At 38.6% G+C, this 20,562-nt stretch overlaps 1 protein-coding gene across 1 annotated transcript in view; it reads left to right on the plus strand.

Annotated features, from left to right (window-relative positions):
* Positions 1 to 11,521, plus strand: part of LOC148085221 (uncharacterized) — a 337,696-nt gene extending 326,175 nt beyond the window's left edge. Inside the window, exon 17 of the mRNA XM_087783364.1 lies at positions 11,263 to 11,521. Within this exon, the coding sequence (XP_087639490.1) occupies positions 11,263 to 11,479 (217 nt within the window). The 3' untranslated portion in view covers positions 11,480 to 11,521. The remainder of the gene's footprint in view (positions 1 to 11,262) is intronic.
* The last annotated feature ends 9,041 nt before the right edge of the window (positions 11,522 to 20,562 follow it).

A 20,562-nucleotide genomic window follows, 5' to 3' on the forward strand; every position in this document is an offset into this window, starting at 1 on the left:
CCGTGGCCTTGTTCAGTGGATCAAAGGACGGGTCTATGAGTGGGAGGGGATAACGGTTCTTGATGGTGATACCGTTCAACCCCCTGTAATCTATGCAGGGCCTCGGGGACTTGTCCTTCTTGCTAATAAAAAAGAAACCTGCACCAAGAGGCGAAGAAGAGGGGCGAATCAAACTGGCCGTCAGTGACTCCCCAATGTAGGTGTCGAGGGCCTGACGCTCAGGACGAGAAACCTTGTAAAGTCGACTACAAGGGAGTGGAGAACCAGGAAGTAAGTCGATGGCGCAGTCATAGGGACGGTGTGGTGGTAGGGATAGCGCCCTCTCCTTGCTAAAAACCTCACCCAAACTGTGATACTCCGGAGGAACGGAGGAAAGATCAGGAGGGGGAGAAATGGGAAGCGGAGGACGAGAGGTAGTGGGTGCAGAACGGAGACACTGTGAGTGACAATGAGGACTCCAACCCAGTACAGTAGAGTTCACCCAGTCAAAGTGAGGATTATGGATACGAAGCCAGGGGAGACTAAGAACTATAGGAGAAGAGGGAGATGAAATGAGAAGAAAACATATGACCTCAGAGTGGTTACCCGAAATAGTGAGGGAAAGGGGAGTGGTCTGGTGAGTCACGTCGAGTAGAGGTCGGCCATCTATGGCGCAGACCGGGCGGGGAACGTCAAGTTTAACCAGAGGGATGTTAAGGGATAGGGCGAAGTCACGGTCGATGAAGTTGACGTCGGCGCCAGAGTCGATCAGAACAACCTCAGCAGTCGAAGTCAAGTCAACAGTCAAAAGTCCAGGTAGAGTGATCCGATGAGTAGGGTCAGGAGAAGAGAGCCACCTGAGTACTACTCTTGCCACGTTCCCGGCTGCGTTCCCTCAGCCTATTATCTATCCTAATCGCTAAGCTAATAAGGGCCTCTAAACCCTCCGGTTCATCCCGAGTAGCGAGCTGATCCCTGACGAGTCACTTAACCCCTGGGAAAAAGCAGTTACAAGTGCGGGCTCATTCCAACCACTCTCGGCGGCTAATATACGGAAATCTACAGAGTAATGCCCCACAGACTCCTCTCCCTGTCTTAACCTAAGTAACTTGCGAGAGGACACAGCGGGAGAGCGATGTGGTAGGTCAAAAACCCGGCGCATCTCGTCAGTAAAACCGTCATAATTCGCTAGAGCCGGAGAGTTAGACTCCCACAGAGAAGTAGCCCAGTCCGCTGCTCTACCCCGGAGGAGATTTATCAGATACGCGATCTGGGCGCGACCCGTGGAAAACGAGGAGGGCTGCTGGCTAAACACTAACTGGATCTGGAGTAAAAAACGTGCACAACCACCCACTTCTCCACTATAATGTTCCGGCGTGGGTATCGTGGGTTCGCGTAGAGCCGGCAGTCTCTCAGGTTGAGCAAGAGCAGAGACAGTCTGTGCGCGCACAGAGGCTGCAGCGGCTGCAACAGGTGCGGGAGGGGCCAAACAAAGAGTCAGCTCACCCACAGCAGCTGACAGCTGGACGAGCACTGCGTCACTGTCCCGTGTCACTTCCTCGAGAGAGCAAAGTCTTGTTCCTTGAGAACCGAGGGCGCGGCGGAGCTCCTTAACTTCCACTGGGTCCATCTGGTGGCCAGTGTATTCTGCATGAGTCGAGCAGGACAGGAGACCCAGATGCTGAAGTGCGAATAATCCTTCGGAGGAATAGCTCAGAATAAAGTCTTTTAATGATCCAAACGGTCGGAACGGACCGGAACAAAAAACAAAACGGACGCTCGGGACGGAGGCAGGGCACGGCTGGAGATCGGGGTCTCGAACAGCAACTAAAAACAAAAAGACAAAAAGACTCACGTGAGTAAAGTAAAGAGCTGTAAACCCGCCATTCAATCATCACCAGCCGCGCACCTGCCAGCGTCTGTCAAGACAAAACAGAGGAACACGTACAAAAAACGGAAACACACCTTCAAAATAAAACACGAATGACAGAAACATGACATAAACATTAATATTAAGTCTGGTCCATGTCAGTAATGTTTGAAATATATAACAATATAAACTGTTAATCCATTTCACGATTTCATTTGTTTTTCTCACGGAAAGGAAAATCTCGGGTCTCGTGGTTCATTTAAACATGATTGACATATTTTAATGGAGGCGTGAAAAGGGATGAACCCGTCTGAACTCTACTTTGATTTGGATGAAGAAAGTAAAAATGCTTGAATTCCTGTCACACACAGATTCTTACATCTGAATATTTTTATTTACTATTTTCTGGGTTTGAGTGTACAAACTTTTTTAGTAGGAAATCAATGCAGGATGAGATTTTGACACTCGTTTGAAAAACATGCTCCATCTAAACCTGCCTGTAGAGGGCGGAGGACGTGTGAAGTAAAATCTGTTTTCCTCTAATGAAAACAGGACATTATGAAAGTATTGATTATAGTTTTTACACTATGAGGCGAGAACAACTTTTGATGTTGACAAGAATCTCACGAGTGTGTTTGTGTGAAGGTGAAGACTCTGCTGAGACTCATGGTGAGGACAGAGACTCCTTTAAATACCCTCAGTGTGAGGAGCACGATGAACAGACCAGCACTCAGAGGTGAGACAAGGACCTCCAAGATTGTCCTCCATGTCTTCATTCTCACTCATTCTACTTCTGTGTTCAAGATCAAAGCAGCAGCAAGAACCTGCTGGACCTGGACCAAGATCTGGACCAGAACCCTGCTGTGTGTCTCTGAAGAGTGATCATTCAATGTGGACACCCATCGACTTCAGAGGAAGTGAAGAGTCTCCAGGTGTGAGGTGAGAGTGTACAAGTGTGAGTCTACCAGGTTCATACACACATTAAACCAGAGAACTTCACCTCACTCTCAACACCAGCAGGGGCAGATAAAGACACAATTAAAAACCTCAAATATTGCTTTCAGTTGTTTCAAGGTTATTTATGTATTCTATTTATACTATATTGCATTATGTTTTACTTATTAATATTAATATTTATACTTTTATGAATACATTCACTCAGCTGTGTATTTTAACAGTTGCCAAGCAACACATTTTTGTTGCCAGTTTCACTGCAGGGTTTAATTAAAAACCTCAAACGTTGCTTTCACAGTTGTAGTGCAGAGGTGGACATGTGCAGCAGTGTGAGGACATCTAGTGGTAGAAAAAGATGAGGGTTGATGAGAGTTGTGTTTTCATCAGGATCCAGCAGGAGGAACCAGAATACTCTGGACCGTTGTGAGTCCTTGAAGTTTAAAATCTCCATGTGTTATAATATTACATTTAAACTAAACAGTTTAGTTTGATAATATTTCTATTCTTATTCAGATGGTACTCTCTGCAATTTTGAGAGGAACCTTCAAGTTAGATCGTCTCCACACTGAAGAGCTAATTCACAGTCCTGACTTCATCTCTTCTTCTCAGGCTGGACCATCATAGCTCAGAGCTTCTCATTGGTCAGCAACATCCCTCACAACTGGAAACCATACGGCTGGTATGTTCATGAGCCAGAGGAGGTCTTAATCCTAGAGGTTCCTTTTGTTCACCATCATCATTCAGCTCAATCCAAGTTCAAAATCTCTGGTCTTTGTGGTTCTTGAGATGATCCACTATCACTCGGACTTTCTTCTCTGTGATTCTGTTCCAGTCACTGGAGAGAAACTTCTACAACTATATGCAGAAGGAGCTGAAGAGAGTCTGGAGGTTTGTGAGTCCAGAGACTCCACAGACTGAGGAGGAAGATGAGAAGTGGAGAATCATCAGGGAAGACTTCCTCAGGATCACAGTTCATCTCCTGAAGGACATGGAGGAGGAGGATCTGGCCGAGCGTCTGTGGAGCAGTAAGAACATGTGAACAAACATGATGAAGATGAAGAACACTTTCCTCAGATCTGAAGATTTTACTCCAATTTCACCTTCTACAATCTTCTGACTCGTGTGACTTATGTCTTCATTCAGGAAGTCTTGCTTCCTCTCAGTCATCATCAAAGCCAGCATACAGAAAAATCCAGCCGGATCATCTATATGATGCAAAGAAGCAGGTGTGGTGAACAACGTTGGTCTAGCCCGAGAACACATTATGCAGTCATATTTCTTATGTTGTTTAGCAGTTAGATGGATCCATTTTAACCACATGTTTTCTTCATAATATCCCGTTTCGGTTGCCATAATGTTAATTTTATCTAATTCAGAAGTGCTTTTCTTAGTTACATTCAGGAAGAATATACCTATTGGATCATGTCCATTTTCCCAGCTTCCTAAACCATACAGTCCAGTGTCTTTGAGTGCAGGGGATGAAAGATGAACAGAAAGAGGATTACATCGATTCTTAACACAATTTGCTTTGGCCGTCATTTTAGTTATTGAGATTCGTTGGGCCAGTGGATAGAGATCAGTTTAATGACAATTCCATCTGGAGGGGCCAGTGTTAGCAACAACACTCTTCCAGGATGAACAAAGTGAATCGGTTTTAGATCGAATAATGTTCATGATGCAGTCATGGGTGGTACATTTTGCAATAGACCTGCTGAGGTTGCAAAGTGAATCAATCTTACAATTAGGATGCCAGACCAGACAGAGATACTTTGGGTTTGGTCGCCAAATGGCATCGTTTGTGCGGGATCCACAATCGGCAACAGAACAGTAGTCAATTTGAAATGTCTGATCTTTTCCTACCTCTGCGTTGTAGATAGGAGGATAGTTTGGGGCTTGACGCTTTTGTCTAGCAGACAAATTCATGGGCTTGGCCAATACTACAGATTTTGTTTTGATCTGGGCTGTAGCAGAATCAGTGGCCTTAGTGGATGTATCTGAGATGGAGAGATTTGTTTCCAGTATGAGAATCAGAATTATTATTTTATTTTGTCAAAAAAATCTGAGCTTTCTGTCTGCTGATTTTATAGCCTTTCTTAGCCAAGAAACGTAATATAATCTCAGTAGCTCTTAAATTATCCTCAGCCGAGGGCGCACCAATTAAAATGTCGTCAGCATAATGCAAAAGAACACCATTCTCAGGCAATGAGAGTTCCTCAAAATGCTTTTTTAGGCAATAGTTAAAAATTGATGGTGAGTCAATGTAACCTTGTGGAAGTCTAGTGTATGTGAGATGTTCTCCTTGGTAGGTGAATGCAAAGATATTTCTGCTATTCTCATTTAAAGGGATGGAGAAAAATGCGTTGTAGTAGTAGTAGGAATCAGTGCTAGGTGAGAAGAATAGATTGTTATTCTGAGTTTTTACCCAATCACAAGCTGTTTTGCATTTTTTAATCATGGGTCCCAGGGCTCTAGCTTCCCCACCAGCAACATCAGCCAAAGTAACATGAGGGACAGAAGTGTCGGAGAGAGCATAGAGAAAACCTTGTTCGTTTGTTAATTCAACTTCAGCCGCCACACTGTCCGGACCCACAAAAATGTCACCGCACACAAGAGTCAAGTTCATGTTTGCGACCAGAACGTGCCATTTGTCATCGTAGTCAGGGTCATCATCATCCCAGACATAGTTCATAGTTCAGTGCGGGGGGTCCGCAGGTGTATCATACGAGCACAGCAGCATAATCCATTTTTTCCAGGTCTCAAAGGTCTTTTCAAGTTGGGAGAAACCATCAGGGGGTTCAATCACGTTGAACCAGTACACAGCGGCCTCCCTCTCTGGTGCGGGCAAGAGTTCATTTTCGGTGGAGAGTTGGGCAGAGAGTTCATGCTTGTGCAGCTCAGGATAATAGCAGCAATTGTAGGTTTCACCATTTGTTAAAACAGAAGAAATAGTAGAATTAAGAAATTTGACTTGTAGCGAGTAGAAGAAAAACAAATAAATAAAATAAAATCTAATGGGAGAAATATTTATAAAATAATAATTATAATAATGATAATAATAATAAAAATAAAATAAAAATAAGAATGTAAATTAATAATAAAATTTAAAAAAAGAATAGAAATAATAATAATGATTATAGTTAAAAAATTTAAAATGAAAAAATAAAAAAAATAAAATAAAAAAATAAATAAAATTAAAAATTAAAAACATTTTTTTTTTTAAATAATAATAGTAAAATAAACGAAAAAAATTGAAAATTAATAAAAATGAATTGAAATAACAAATTCAATGTTTAAAAAAAAAATTATATTATATATATATTATTATATATATATATATATATATATAATATATATATATATTATATATATATATATAATATATATATATATATATATATATAAGGTTATAACTAATTCAAATAATAAGATGTAATTTGTAATTTAATCTGTTTATTTTATGTAATTTAAATGTATTAATCGAAAAATTAAGAATACTGATCTAATTAGATAAATGTGATTGATTTAATTGAATAATTACACTAAATGAGTCAGTAGCAATAGTCAATTAAGAAGTAAGTAAAGGGAAAACCAGCAGGGGGCAGCACATCAAACACAACACCAAAGATCAGAAATTGAGAGAAGAAGAGAAAACAGGAACTAGATGTCAACAAACGTACACACGTGCAAGCAGTCAATGACACACTTCTTTCAGATAAGCAGTATTAGTTAAACAAAACAACAGAAGTGACATGCAATGTGACCAATTTTGAGTTGATCAATTGTGAGTTGATCAATTGACCATGTGAAATAGGAGGAGAGGGTGGTTAAGATAATGGGGTCAAAAGGTCATTAATACATGCAGAAACAAAGGATGTCAACAATCAATGTTAATTGTGTTATTGTTATTGAACACTGCAGAAGAAGGAGAAAATTGAAATGTGAGTTGTTTTAGTTTTTCTTCTTAACCCAATTATAACACTAATTAACTGTATAATTAACTGTATATATTCATATATACCTTAATTAAGAAACAGGAATAATTGTAAAATAACTATTGTCAACAAAGAGTGTTGCTTAATAAAGAGAGAAGATAATCATATTAAACCCAACCAAAATACTTAAGAGATAAACAAAGAAGGGAAGGAAATAAAGAAAAATGGTTAACAATAATACTGATAACAAGAGATAATTTAAATCAATTAAAAAAAAAAAAAAATAGAAGTGACAACAATTGGTAAAGGTAAGAGAAAACGTAAGAAGTAAAAAATTGAAGGGAGAAGAAAAAATAAAATTCAGAACACCAAAATAGAAACCTGAACAATCACTTTACACATTCACTTCAATTAACATTACTTGCTTTCATAAACAAACAATCTAGAAAATAGAATTCAAGATGAAGAAATAATTTATGTGCGGAGATGAACCAGCAGGGGGGGTCAGTGAGGAAAAAGTGTCTTAGAAAAGTCTTAGAAGTCCAACCTCTAAGTGAAACCACTTCTACCAAAAAGGAAACTTTCTTTCGGAGCTCAGTTGCCTTGACGCAGCTGACAAGACAACGTCTGCCAAGCAGCAGTTCTTATCAGCAAGAGATAGTGTCCAAAGACACACACACACACAGACTCTCAGCTGAGTCACACAAAGTCGGAGATCTCCCACAGATGAATGCAATTTTTTACAAGTACCGCAGCGAGAAAAAAACATTCAAAAGATAAAAATATACAGACACAGATAAATTAAACAAAACAATATGTCATGACAATACGACGACAACAGTATTTTACCAAAACAAGTCTAGAGACACACTATGCTACGTGGAACGAGACTCTAACCAGCCTGTCGTGTCTAAAGTGTTGAAGTCATAATGGCAGGAGCCTCTCAAATCACTCAATTAGCTTCCAAACACCCTGGATAGGAGCCTCTCAACTATTCCATTCTATTTCAACCCCCGTCGAACTAACTCTAAACTAATCACCAATGAGACTTTGTCCATCACCGTGATTGTTCGGAAAAATTAACTAGTCCTGACTATACTGCCAATTTTTTTTTTGTGGAGCCTCTCAACACAGAACACAATGAGATCTAACTGGCCTACACACCCACAGCTGGCAGAGTCTTCAGACCAGGATACTGGGAGAGCCTCTCAAATCCCACCTATCCCCAAATTAATGATAGCTACTTGGCTTACTGAAAAAGTATGTCTACCATAATCACCCATTGGCCAAGCATCCTAACTAGTTTAAGAATCTGAAATTAAAAATGTCAGACGCCCGGTAGAGGGAGCCACTTATACTTCCACCCCTACTCTGAATTACCAAGGGTTACCAGGTCGTGTAACCGTCTCCTCTGCCTATCAATTCAACTTAAATTCTGATCAGTGTTTTTTCTTCAAACTTCACAACGTTTTTTCTTCAAACTTCACGACGTTTTTTCTTCAAAACTTCAACCCTGGACACGATAATGTCGTCTACACTTAATACAACAACAAACAGCAACAGACAATAAAATACCCCAAAAACGAGCATCATCTTAAGAAAGCACTATTGAAAAATATAATCTAAATTTGTGACAGAACCAGAGACTTACGTTTATTCGTCCAGGCAACCAAAACTAAAACATATCTAAGCTTTATATACTTTAAATTAATTCCAAAATACAAGCTAACAAAAATCTACGTAAGAAATAAGAAAAAATCTTTCTCACCTGATTCCTGAAGTAAGGTATAATGGCGCCTCTGGTTGCCTGGAGAACAATCAGCTCAGAGTTCCTCTCGGAATCGAAAAGGCCTTCAAACCACCAGTCCACGCCAAGGGTCACGGTCACCAATTTGTTTGGGGTTTCTCTGTTCCGAGGAACACCGACCCCTCCCCAGTCTCGTACGTGGTGGTGGACAAGAAAGACAGACACAGTATTGAGTTTAAGAGAAATAATGCTCGTTTAGTGAATTATGCAAAAGACAAAGACAAGAACTTACGTGATCACGGGCGCTAGCAAGCAGAGAGATCTATCGCAGACGTCTTCAAATGCCAGAACGCAAAGATCAGACAAAATGGTGGATCTTTATAGTAGAATATTCAGGTTAAAACCTCTAGTCAAATGTGTTATGGAAATTTACCAAAGTTGTTTCTTCTCGAGAGAGAGTTTGTTCCCAGCAACTTACTGGACTGTTGTGTCTTTCAGTGTGAGTTCTCAAACAGGTTTACACTGAATTCCTGGAATCTGGGATTGTTTAATCTTTCTGTGTGTGTGAGGCTTGTGACCTCGGCCTTTGAATTGTGAACCTGAGTTTAGTTTAAGTGAATGCAATGCAAGAATAAGATTATTTAATATGAATTAAATATGAAAGATTATCAGTTAATCAAGTGACTATTTGAAATGTGTGTTAAATCTAGATGATTGATTACAGTAAAGTTTTCATTTCCTTACAGTGTGGAGGACGACTGAAGAGGAGCCTGCAGAAGAAGTTCCACAGTGTGTCTGAGGGGGTCGCTAAAGCAGGAAACTCTGCTCCTCTGAATGAGATCTTCACTGAGCTCTACATCACTGAGGGGGGCACAGACCAGGTCAACCAGGAGCACGAGGTCCGACAGATCGAAGCAGCCACCAGGAACCAGACCAGACCAGAAACCACCATCAGACAAGAAGACCTCTTTAAAGCCTCACCTGACAGAGAACAACCAATCAGAACACTGCTGACGAAGGGCGTGGCTGGCATTGGGAAGACCCTCCTGACACAGAAGGTCACTCTGGACTGGGCTGAAGACAAAGCCCACCAGAACTTCCACTTCATATTTCCTTTCACCTTCAGAGAGCTGAACCTGCTGAAAGAGAAGAAGTTGAGTTTGATGGAACTTGTTCATCTTTTCTTTCCTGAAACCAAAGATCTCAGCAGCTTTGAAGGACTCCAGGTTCTGTTCATCTTAGATGGTCTGGACGAGTGTCGACTCCCTCTGGACTTCCTCAACAGTCGGCGCCTGATAGAAGCTATAGAGACCACCTCAGTAGACGTCCTGCTGACAAACCTCATCAGGGGGGATCTTCTTCCCTCAGCTCGTCTCTGGATCACCACACGACCTGCAGCAGCCAATCAGATCCCTCCTGAGTGTGTGGACATGGTGACAGAGGTCAGAGGGTTCACTGACCTCCAGAAGGAGGAGTACTTCAGGAAGAGGTTCAGAGATGAGGAGCAAACCAGCAGCATCATGTCTCACATCAAGAGGTCACGAAGCATCTACATCATGTGTCACATCCCGATCTTCTGCTGGATCACTGCCACAGTTCTGGACATGTTGAAGAGCACAGAGACAGAACAGCTGCCCAAGACCCTGACTGAGGTGTACATCTACTTCCTGGTGGTTCAGATCAAAGTCAAGAAGCTGAAGTTCGACGGAGGATCTGGGACTGACACAGTTTCTGATCCTGAGAGCAGGGAGATGATGGAGTCTCTGGGAAAACTGGCTTTTGAGCATCTGCAGAGAGGAAACTTGATCTTCTATAAGTCAGACCTCACAGAGTGTGACATCAACATCTCAACAGCTTCAGTTTACTCAGGAGTGTTCACTCAGATCTTCAGAGAGGAGAGAGGACTGTACCAGGACAAAGTGTTCTGCTTCATCCACCTGAGTGTTCAGGAGTTTCTGGCTGCTCTTCACGTCCACCAGACCTTCATCAACTCTGGAGTCAACCTGATGCAATCAAAACCAACATCTTTCCGAAAAATCCTTAGTAGAAAAAGTCAAACAGAAAGGTTCTACCAGACAGCAATAGATAAAACTCTGAAAAGTCCAAATGGACATCTGGACTTGTTCCTGCGCTTCCTTCTGGGTCTTTCTCTGCAGACCAGCCAGAGTCTCCTTCCAGGTTTGTTGACACAGACAGGAAGTAGCTCCTGGACCAATCAGAACACAGCAGAGCTCATCAAGAGGAAGATAAGTAAGAATGTGTCTCCAGAGAGAATCATCAACCTGTTCCACTGTCTGAATGAAGTGAAGGACACTTCTCTGGTGGAGGAGGTCCAACAGCAGCTGAGATCAGGAAGTCTCTCCACTAAACAAATCACTTCTTCTCAATGGTCGGCCCTGGCCTTCATCTTACTGTCCTCAGAGGAACATCTGGACGAGTTTGACCTGAAGAATTACTCTGCTTCAGAGAAGGTTCTTGAGAGGCTTCTGCCGGTGGTTCAAGCTGCAAACAAAGTTCTGTAAGTTGATCAAACACTGAAACATCTCTGATGATATGAAGTGAACATGAATGTTTGTTTTACTCTTTCATCATTGTTGTCTTGTTGTCATGTTTACAAGGTTGATCATAATCTTTGATAACCTGCTTCAAATTTTCTAAACAAATGATGATCATCTAATAAATTCAGATACTTTTAATGTTTCCTCAAATAAAATATTTAAATTATCGACAAATAAATAATTAAAAAAGTCACTTGTTGATGAAACTCGTCTCTTTCACAGCCTGAGATGTTGTCGACTGTCAGAGAGAAGTTGTTCACTTCTGTCCTCAGTCCTCAGCTCTCCGTCCTCTAGTCTGACTCTACTGGACCTTATTAACAACGAAGAGTTTTCAAATATTCTAACAGACTGGCTCATGTTAAGAAGGTTAAGAAACAAATGTTGGTCAAAAGAGCTAAAGCGTCATCAAAGTTATCAATCTCATGGCAACTATGAATAGTGCACGACTGACACACCAACGCTGTCTCAAATCGCATGGCTCCATCTCACACTGACGTTGTAAACAGAATTTACATCATATATATATATATATATATATATATATATATATATATATATATATATATATATATGATGTAAATTCTGTTTACATCATATATATATATATATATATATATATATATATATGCATAAACTTACAGGTGCATTTTTAGCCAGCAGTAGAAGGATGAGACGTCTTCGGTGCTGATACCAGCATAAATATCTCGCGAATATTTCGTTACTCATATTTTTTCTTTATTTCTTCTTCCAAACTTGCAAAACGTGCTGCCAGCAGGTGGCGATAGTGTTCCTACAGCTGGTTGAAACCATCGTTAAATAGTAGTAGAAGAAGAAGCTGTCGCGTTATTTCCTGTTAACTTAAGAAGGATTGAAGGGGTTCAGGTGTCACTACAATCTTCTTGTTGACAACAAACCACAACCTCAATATTGTTGTTACTCTATCATCATGTTCATGTTGTTATCATTGTAATATATGATATATATTTATACTGATTCTGTGTATTATGCCAGGCATTGTACATCACAGAGATATTGACAATGTTTATGTATTCATGATGTGTGGGTGTGTTTACGGAAGTGCATATGTTACGTACGTGTGTTTGTAATAAACTACCGGAGTAACATCCACGCTGGTGTCTCGTGTCCCTCACTACACCAGTACACAAATATTTAAACAATGATGTGACGATGATCTGATGAAAGTAAATAGTTTAGTGTGTTTTTAAATAAAGTGTTTAAAGTTGAATAGAAAATTAAAAAAGTCACTTGTTGATGAAACTCGTCTCTTTCACAGGCTGAGCGACTGTGAACTGTCAGAGAGAAGTTGTTCACTTCTGTCCTCAGTCCTCAGCTCTCCGTCCTCTAGTCTGACTCTACTGGACCTGAGTGACAACAAGCTGCAGGATCCAGGAGTGAAGCTGCTGTCTGCTGGACTGAAGAGTCCACACTGTCACCTGGAGACTCTCAGGTCAGAACATCATCTTTTCTACATCATCAAAGCTCAAATGTAAAGTCAGAGGTGGAAACACGAGTCAAAGTCTGTCATCACTTTGTTCTTCTACTTTTATACGGGTTAAATAAAATCAATTCAGTTTTATCTAAGTACTTACAGAAAAAATTATAAACAAATCCTAAAGTTTTAACAAAATGTAGAGAAAAATGCCAAATAATAAAATCTTCATAACACGTGTAATGATGGTATAGTGACGTATTTAAATGATGTTGTGAACCATATAGTATGAAAAAAGGCAACACGTCAAGCAGAAGTGCAAATAAAGCACAAATGTGTATATTTATGAAGCTGTTTTGTAATAAAATAACATTAAAGAAAACTTAACATCATCATAGAGATTTCTTAAAAACATTTATCCACATTTGTACAGTAAGACATAAGTAGATTTACTACACAAACTGGACAAAACATGTTCTGTTGATACATAAAGTATTTAGTCATTGCCTCAACTTGAACAACTTGATCATCTTTATTAACAAGTACAAGTTAAACCTGACGTGAAGCAACAGAATAATATAAAACAATATACCGTAAATATCAATCATTTATGACACTCGGAGCGTAACATTAGATGAAGTTTACTTACTTTTCATTCTCTTTGGTTTTAAATCTTCCATTACTTGTCGCTTCAGTCGGTGTTTCAACAATAAAGTCACATGTCCATCACTTCTGTTGTGGCTTAATGTTGAAGTGTCGTCGCTTTTGCAATCGCATTAGTGTTTGCATTTGTTGTGAGCTTTGTTGGCCACCGTAGCTCAAACTGGTTTAGTCTGGTGTCACTGTTTGACCAACATTTATATTGAATTTGAAAGGCTTCCATTTTTATATGTATTTTAAAAGGCTACGAATGAAAAAATATTGAATCTAGAAAATGTATTTTTAAAGTGTTGAAGTTAAAATATCAAAATGAATTTGTCAAATAGAAAATTGAAAAAGTCACTTGATGATGAAACTCGTCTCTTTCACAGGCTGAGATGTTGTCGACTGTCAGAGAGAAGTTGTTCACTTCTGTCCTCAGTCCTCAGCTCTCCGTCCTCTAGTCTGACTCTACTGGACCTGAGTCACAACAAGCTGCAGGATCCAGGAGTGGAGCTGCTGTCTGCTGGACTGAAGAGTCCACACTGTCACCTGGAGACTCTCAGGTCAGAACATCATCTTTTCTACATCATCAAAGCTCAAATGTAAAGTCAGAGGTGGAAACACGAGTCAAAGTCTGTCATCACTTTGTTCTTCAGTGAAGCAGCTCATAGATACATTTGTATGTTTGTGTAGCAGGTAAAGATGTTACGTAGTTTATAAAAATATCATCTTAATAAATCATTGACAAACAAACAAGCGTCAACTTTAAATGAAAATGAATAATAATCAAAAGAACATATTTCAAAGTTGAATGTGGTCAGAATGTGGGACTATCACAGCACTAACAACTGCTTCTGTCTCAATGTTTTCTTCGCTTGTTCCCTGAATGAACTTTTGTGTTTGTTCATCTTCAACTGAAGGACATGAAACTACATGCGTACACTGGAAGAGGGAGGAGCTCAGAGTGGCTGCTCTGCCTGTCAATCAAATGTTTATTATGAGGATTGTTTGAGATCTATTCTTACGTCTGAACGTCAACCAATCCACACAATAACCATTTGATTGACATACAGAGCAGCCAATCTAAGCTCTCTTCTCTATAATTCACAGATAATTAATGTTCTTAGACTAATTAGGTTAAATTGGATATTTTACCACGGCACATGTGACCATCGCTCACGGCGCACTAGTGTGTTGCGACACAGTGGTTGAAACTGGTCTAAAGCACAATCCCATCACACAGGAGTTGTCAGACTCTGAAGTCGAGGTTCAACTCCATTAGGTGTTGCTGGTGTTGGTAGAAGACTGTTTACGTGGTAAAGTGTTTTTGGTTGGTAAAACCATAGACATGTATTCATAGTCGCTGCATTGACTGATGTGTATAAAGCGCCGCCATGTTGGTACAGTGCCATCACAGGCAGCGGCGCATTTAAAACTACAGGGAAGGAGGAACTTCTCAATCTCAAAATACAACTATTCCCGAAATTCTGGACACATTTTCTAATGGTTTGGTTCTTATTTGTTTCATCTTTCAAATTCATTAAATTCAAAATGTTTTTTTTAATAGTTTTTATAGTAATATATTCTTTATAATAATGTCTATCTATCTGGTCTGTGGTTTGAAAAACAAACCCCATAAAAAAAACCTTGACTAATGAGCAATTTATAATCTCTTTTATAGTATAAACACATCATTCCTCTATAGACATAATGCACTGTAGGAGTGAGTGGCACTGTTCCAAGATGGCCGCCCTGTATACACACTGCTCTAGTGGGTGGCAGTAGTCGATGCGGCGTCTATGTATATATGTCTATGGGTAAAACAGTTCCTTACATGACATCTGTAAACATGGAGAACACGTCATTATAAACTTACTTTTCATTTGATGGTAATTCAAAGTAAACAGGACATGCAAAGAAAATTATAGTTAACATGATATAAAGTTAAAATGACAATATGTTCCTGAAATGCTACTTTCATATGGTCTAAGTTCTAAAAGAAAATATTATAAACCCATCTTGAAGTATCAACCTAATGTAGAGAAAAAAGCTAAATAATAAAATCTTCATAACACTTGTAATGATGGTATAGTGACGTATTTAAATGATGTTGTGAACCATATAGTTTGAAAAAAGGCAACACGTAAAGCAGAAGTGCAAATAAAGCACAAATGTGTATATTTATGAAGCTGATTTGTAATAAAATAACATTAAAGAAAACTTAACATCCTCATAGAGATTTCTTAAAAACATTTATCCACATTTGTACAGTAAGATATAAGTAGATTTACTACACAAACTGGACAAAACATGTTCTGTTGATACATAAAGTATTTAGTCATTGCCTCAACTTGAACAACTTGATCATCTTTATTAACAAGTACAAGTTAAACCTGACGTGAAGCAACAGAATAATATAAAACAAAATACCGTAAATATCAATCATTTATGACACTCGGAGCGTAACATTAGATGAAGTTTACTTACTTTTCATTCTCTTTGGTTTTAAATCTTCCATTACTTGTCGCTTCAGTCGGTGTTTCAACAATAAAGTCACATGTCCATCACTTCTGTTGTGGCTTAATGTTGAAGTGTCGTCGCTTTTGCAATCGCATTAGTGTTTGCATTTGTTGTGAGCTTTGTTGGCCACCGTAGCTCAAACTGGTTTAGTCTGGTGTCACTGTTTGACCAACATTTATATTGAATTTGAAAGGCTTCCATTTTTTATATGTATTTTAAAAGGCTACGAATGAAAAAATATTGAATCTAGAAAATGTATTTTTAAAGTATTGAAGTTAAAATATCAAAATGAATGTGTGAAAATGTTTTAATTAATTTTTTTAATATTTGAACATTTGAATTCAATTACTCAAAAAACGAATTCAACGTTACAACATTTGAAATATTAAATTCAACCATTCAATATTGTGATGCTCTGAGATACTTCCATAGGGGAGACACAGGTGGAAACAATCAGGGGAGAAACCAGACAGGTGACACAGGAGGAAGGGCAAGTGACCTGAAACGAGAGGGAAGTTACTTTTCAAAATAAAACACAAGACAAGGAGCCCAAGATATTCTTTATTATGGTGTGACCGCAAATAAAGCATTTAAATTATCAAGAAATAAATAATTGAAAAAGTCACTTGTTGATGAAACTCGTCTCTTTCACAGGCTGATCCTCTGTGAACTGTCAGAAAGAAGTTGTTCACTTCTGTCCTCAGTCCTCAGCTCTCCGTCCTCTAGTCTGACTCTACTGGACCTGAGTCACAACAAGCTGCAGGATCCAGGAGTGGAGCTGCTGTCTGCTGGACTGAAGAGTCCACACTGTCACCTGGAGACTCTCAGGTCAGAACATCATCTTTTCTACATCATCAAAGCTCAAATGTAAAGTCAGAGGTGGAAACACGAGTCAAAGTCTGTCATCACTTTGTTCTTCAGTGAAGCAGCTCATAGATACATTTGTATGTTTGTGTAGCAGGTAAAGATGTTACGTAGTTTATAAAAATATCATCTTAATAAATCATTGTAATGATAAACAAACAAGCGTCAACTTTAAATGAAAATGAATAATGATCAAAAGAACATATTTCAAAGTTGAATGTGGTCAGAATGTGGGACTATCACAGCACTAACAACTGCTTCTGTCTCAATGTTTTCTTCGCTTGTTCCCTGAATGAACTTTTGTGTTTGTTCATCTTCAACTGAAGGACATGAAACTACATGCGTACACTGGAAGAGGGAGGAGCTCAGATTGGCTGCTCTGCATGTCAATCAAATGTTTATTGTGAGGATTGTTTGAGATCTATTCTTACGTCTGAACGTCAACCAATCCACACAATAACCATTTGATTGACATACAGAGCAGCCAATCTAAGCTCTCTTCTCTATAATTCACAGATAATTAATGTTCTTAGACTAATTAGGTTAAATTGGATATTTTACCACGGCACATGTGACCATCGCTCACGGCGCACTAGTGTGTTGCGACACAGTGGTTGAAACTGGTCTAAAGCACAATCCCATCACACAGGAGTTGTCAGACTCTGAAGTCGAGGTTCAACTCCATTAGGTGTTGCTGGTGTTGGTAGAAGACTGTTTACGTGGTGAAGTGTTTTTGGTTGGTAAAACCATAGACATGTATACATAATTTTTATAGTAATATATTCCTTCTAATAATGTCTATCTATCTGGTCTGTGGTTTGAAAAACAAAACCCGTAAAAAAAACCTGACTAATGAGCGATTTATAATCACTTTTATAGTATAAACGCATCATTCCTCTATAGACATAATGCACTGTAGGAGTGAGTGGCACTGTTCCAAGATGGCCGCCCTGTATACACACTGCTCTAGTGGGTGGCAGTAGCCGATGCGGCGTCTATGTATATATGTCTATGGGTAAAACAGTTCCTTCCATGACATCTGTAAACATGGGGAACACGTCATTATAAACTTACTTTTCATTTTATGGTAATTAAAAGTAAACAGGACATGCAAAGAAAATTATAGTAAACATGATATAAAGTTAAAATGACAATATGTTCCTGAAAATGCTACTTTCATTTTGGTTTAATAAAATCAATGTATTCAGTCTTATCTAAGTTATAAAAGAAAATATTATAAACCCATCTTGAAGTATTAACCTAATGTAGAGAAAAAGCTAAATAATAAAATCTTCATAACACGTGTAATGATGGTATAGTGACGTATTTAAATGATGTTGTGAACCATATAGTATGAAAAAAGGCAACACGTCAAGCAGAAGTGCAAATAAAGCACAAATGTGTATATTTATGAAGCTGTTTTGTAATAAAATAACATTAAAGAAAACTTAACATCCTCATAGAGATTTCTTAAAAACATTTATCCACATTTGTACAGTAAGACATAAGTAGATTTACTACACAAACTGGACAAAACATGTTCTGTTGATTCATAAAGTATTTAGTCATTGCCTCAACTTGAACAACTTGATCATCTTTATTAACAAGTACAAGTTAAACCTGACGTGAAGCAACAGAATAATATAAAACAAAATACCGTAAATATCAATCATTTATGACACTCGGAGCGTAACATTAGATGAAGTTTACTTACTTTTCTTTCTCTTTGGTTTTAAATCTTCCATTACTTGTCGCTTCAGTCGGTGTTTCAACAATAAAGTCACATGTCCATCACTTCTGTTGTGGCTTAATGTTGAAGTGTCGTCGCTTTTCAATCGCTTTAGTGTTTGCATTTGTTGTGAGCTTTGTTGGCCACCGTAGCTCAAACTGGTTTAGTCTGGTGTCACTGTTTGACCAACATTTATATTGAATTTGAAAGGCTTCCATTTTTTATATGTATTTTAAAAGGCTACGAATTAAAAAATTGAATCTAGAAAATATATTTTTAAAGTGTTGAAGTTAAAATATCAAAATGAATGTGTGAAAATGTTTTAATTAATTTTGAACATTTGAATTCAATTACTGAAAAAACGAATTCAACGTTACAACATTTGAAATATTAAATTCAACCATTCAATATTGTGATGCTCTGAGATACTTCCATAGGGGAGACACAGGTGGAAACAATCAGGGGAGAAACCAGACAGGTGACACAGGAGGAAGGGCAAGTGACCTGAAACGAGAGGGAAGTTACTTTTCAAAATAAAACACAAGACAAGGAGCCCAAGACATTCTTTATTATGGTGTGACCGCAAATAAAGTCTTTAAATTATCGAGAAATAAATAATTGAAAAAGTCACTTGTTGATGAAACTCGTCTCTTTCACAGGCTGAGCCTCTGTCGACTGTCAAAGAGAAGTTGTTCACTTCTGTCCTCAGTCCTCAGCTCTCCGTCCTCTAGTCTGACTCTACTGGACCTGAGTGACAACGACCTGCAGGATCCAGGAGTGGAGCTGCTGTCTGCTGGACTGAAGAGTCCACACTGTCACCTGGAGACTCTCAGGTCAGAACATCATCTTTTCTACATCATCAAAGCTCAAATGTAAAGTCAGAGGTGGAAACACGAGTCAAAGTCTGTCATCACTTTGTTCTTCAGTGAAGCAGCTCATAGATACATTTGTATGTTTGTGTAGCAGGTAAAGATGTTACGTAGTTTATAAAAATATCATCTTAATAAATCATTGTAATGATAAACAAACAAGCGTCAACTTTAAATGAAAATGAATAATAATCAAAAGAACATATTTCAAAGTTGAATGTGGTCAGAATGTGGGACTATCACAGCACTAACAACTGCTTCTGTCTCAATGTTTTCTTCGCTTGTTCCCTGAATGAACTTTTGTGTTTGTTCATCTTCAACTGAAGGACATGAAACTACATGCGTACACTGGAAGAGGGAGGAGCTCAGATTGGCTGCTCTGCATGTCAATCAAATGTTTATTGTGAGGATTGTTTGAGATCTATTCTTACGTCTGAACGTCAACCAATCCACACAATAACTATTTGATTGACATACAGAGCAGCCGATCTAAGCTCTTTTCTCTATAATTCACAGATAATTAATGTTCTTAGACTAATTAGGTTAAATTGGATATTTTACCACGGCACATGTGACCATCGCTCACGGCGCACTAGTGTGTTGCGACACAGTGGTTGAAACTGGTTTAAAGCACAATCCCATCACACAGGAGTTGTCAGACTCTGAAGTCGAGGTTCAACTCTATTAGGTGTTGCTGGTGTTGGTAGAAGACTGTTTACGTGGTGAAGTGTTTTTGGTTGGTAAAACCATAGACATGTATACATAGTCGCTGCATTGACTGATAAAGCGCCGCCATGTTGGTACAGTGCCATCACAGGCAGCGGCGCATTTAAAACTACAGGGAAGGAGGAACTTCTCAATCTTAAAATACAACTATTCGCGAAATTCTGGACCGATTTTCTAATGGTTTGGTTCTTATTTGTTCCATCTTTCAAATTCATTAAATTCAAAACGTTTTTTTTAATAGTTTTTATAGTAATATATTCCTTATAATAATATCTATCTATCTGGTCTGAGGTTTGAAAAACAAACCCCATAAAAAAAACCTTGACAAATGAGCAATTTATAATCTCTTTTATAGTATAAACACATCATTCCTCTATAGACATAATGCACTGTAGGAGTGAGTGGCACTGTTCCAAGATGGCCGCCCTGTATACACACTGCTCTAGTGGATGGCAGTAGTCGATGTATATATGTCTATGGGTAAAACAGTTCCTTCCTTGACATCTGTAAACATTAGGAACAAGTCATTATAAACTTACTTTTCATTTTATGGTAATTCAAAGTAAACAGGACATGCAAAGAAAATTATAGTAAACATGAAATGAAGTTAAAATGACAATCTGTTCCTGAAATGCTACTTTCATATGGTCTAAGTTCTAAAAGAAAATATTATAAACCCATCTTGAAGTATTAACCTAATGTAGAGAAAAAAGCTAAATAAT

This window comes from Callionymus lyra, chromosome 2 (assembly GCF_982586985.1).
Source record: "Callionymus lyra chromosome 2, fCalLyr1.hap1.1, whole genome shotgun sequence".
In the NCBI taxonomy this organism is placed as follows: Eukaryota; Metazoa; Chordata; class Actinopteri; order Syngnathiformes; family Callionymidae; genus Callionymus; species Callionymus lyra.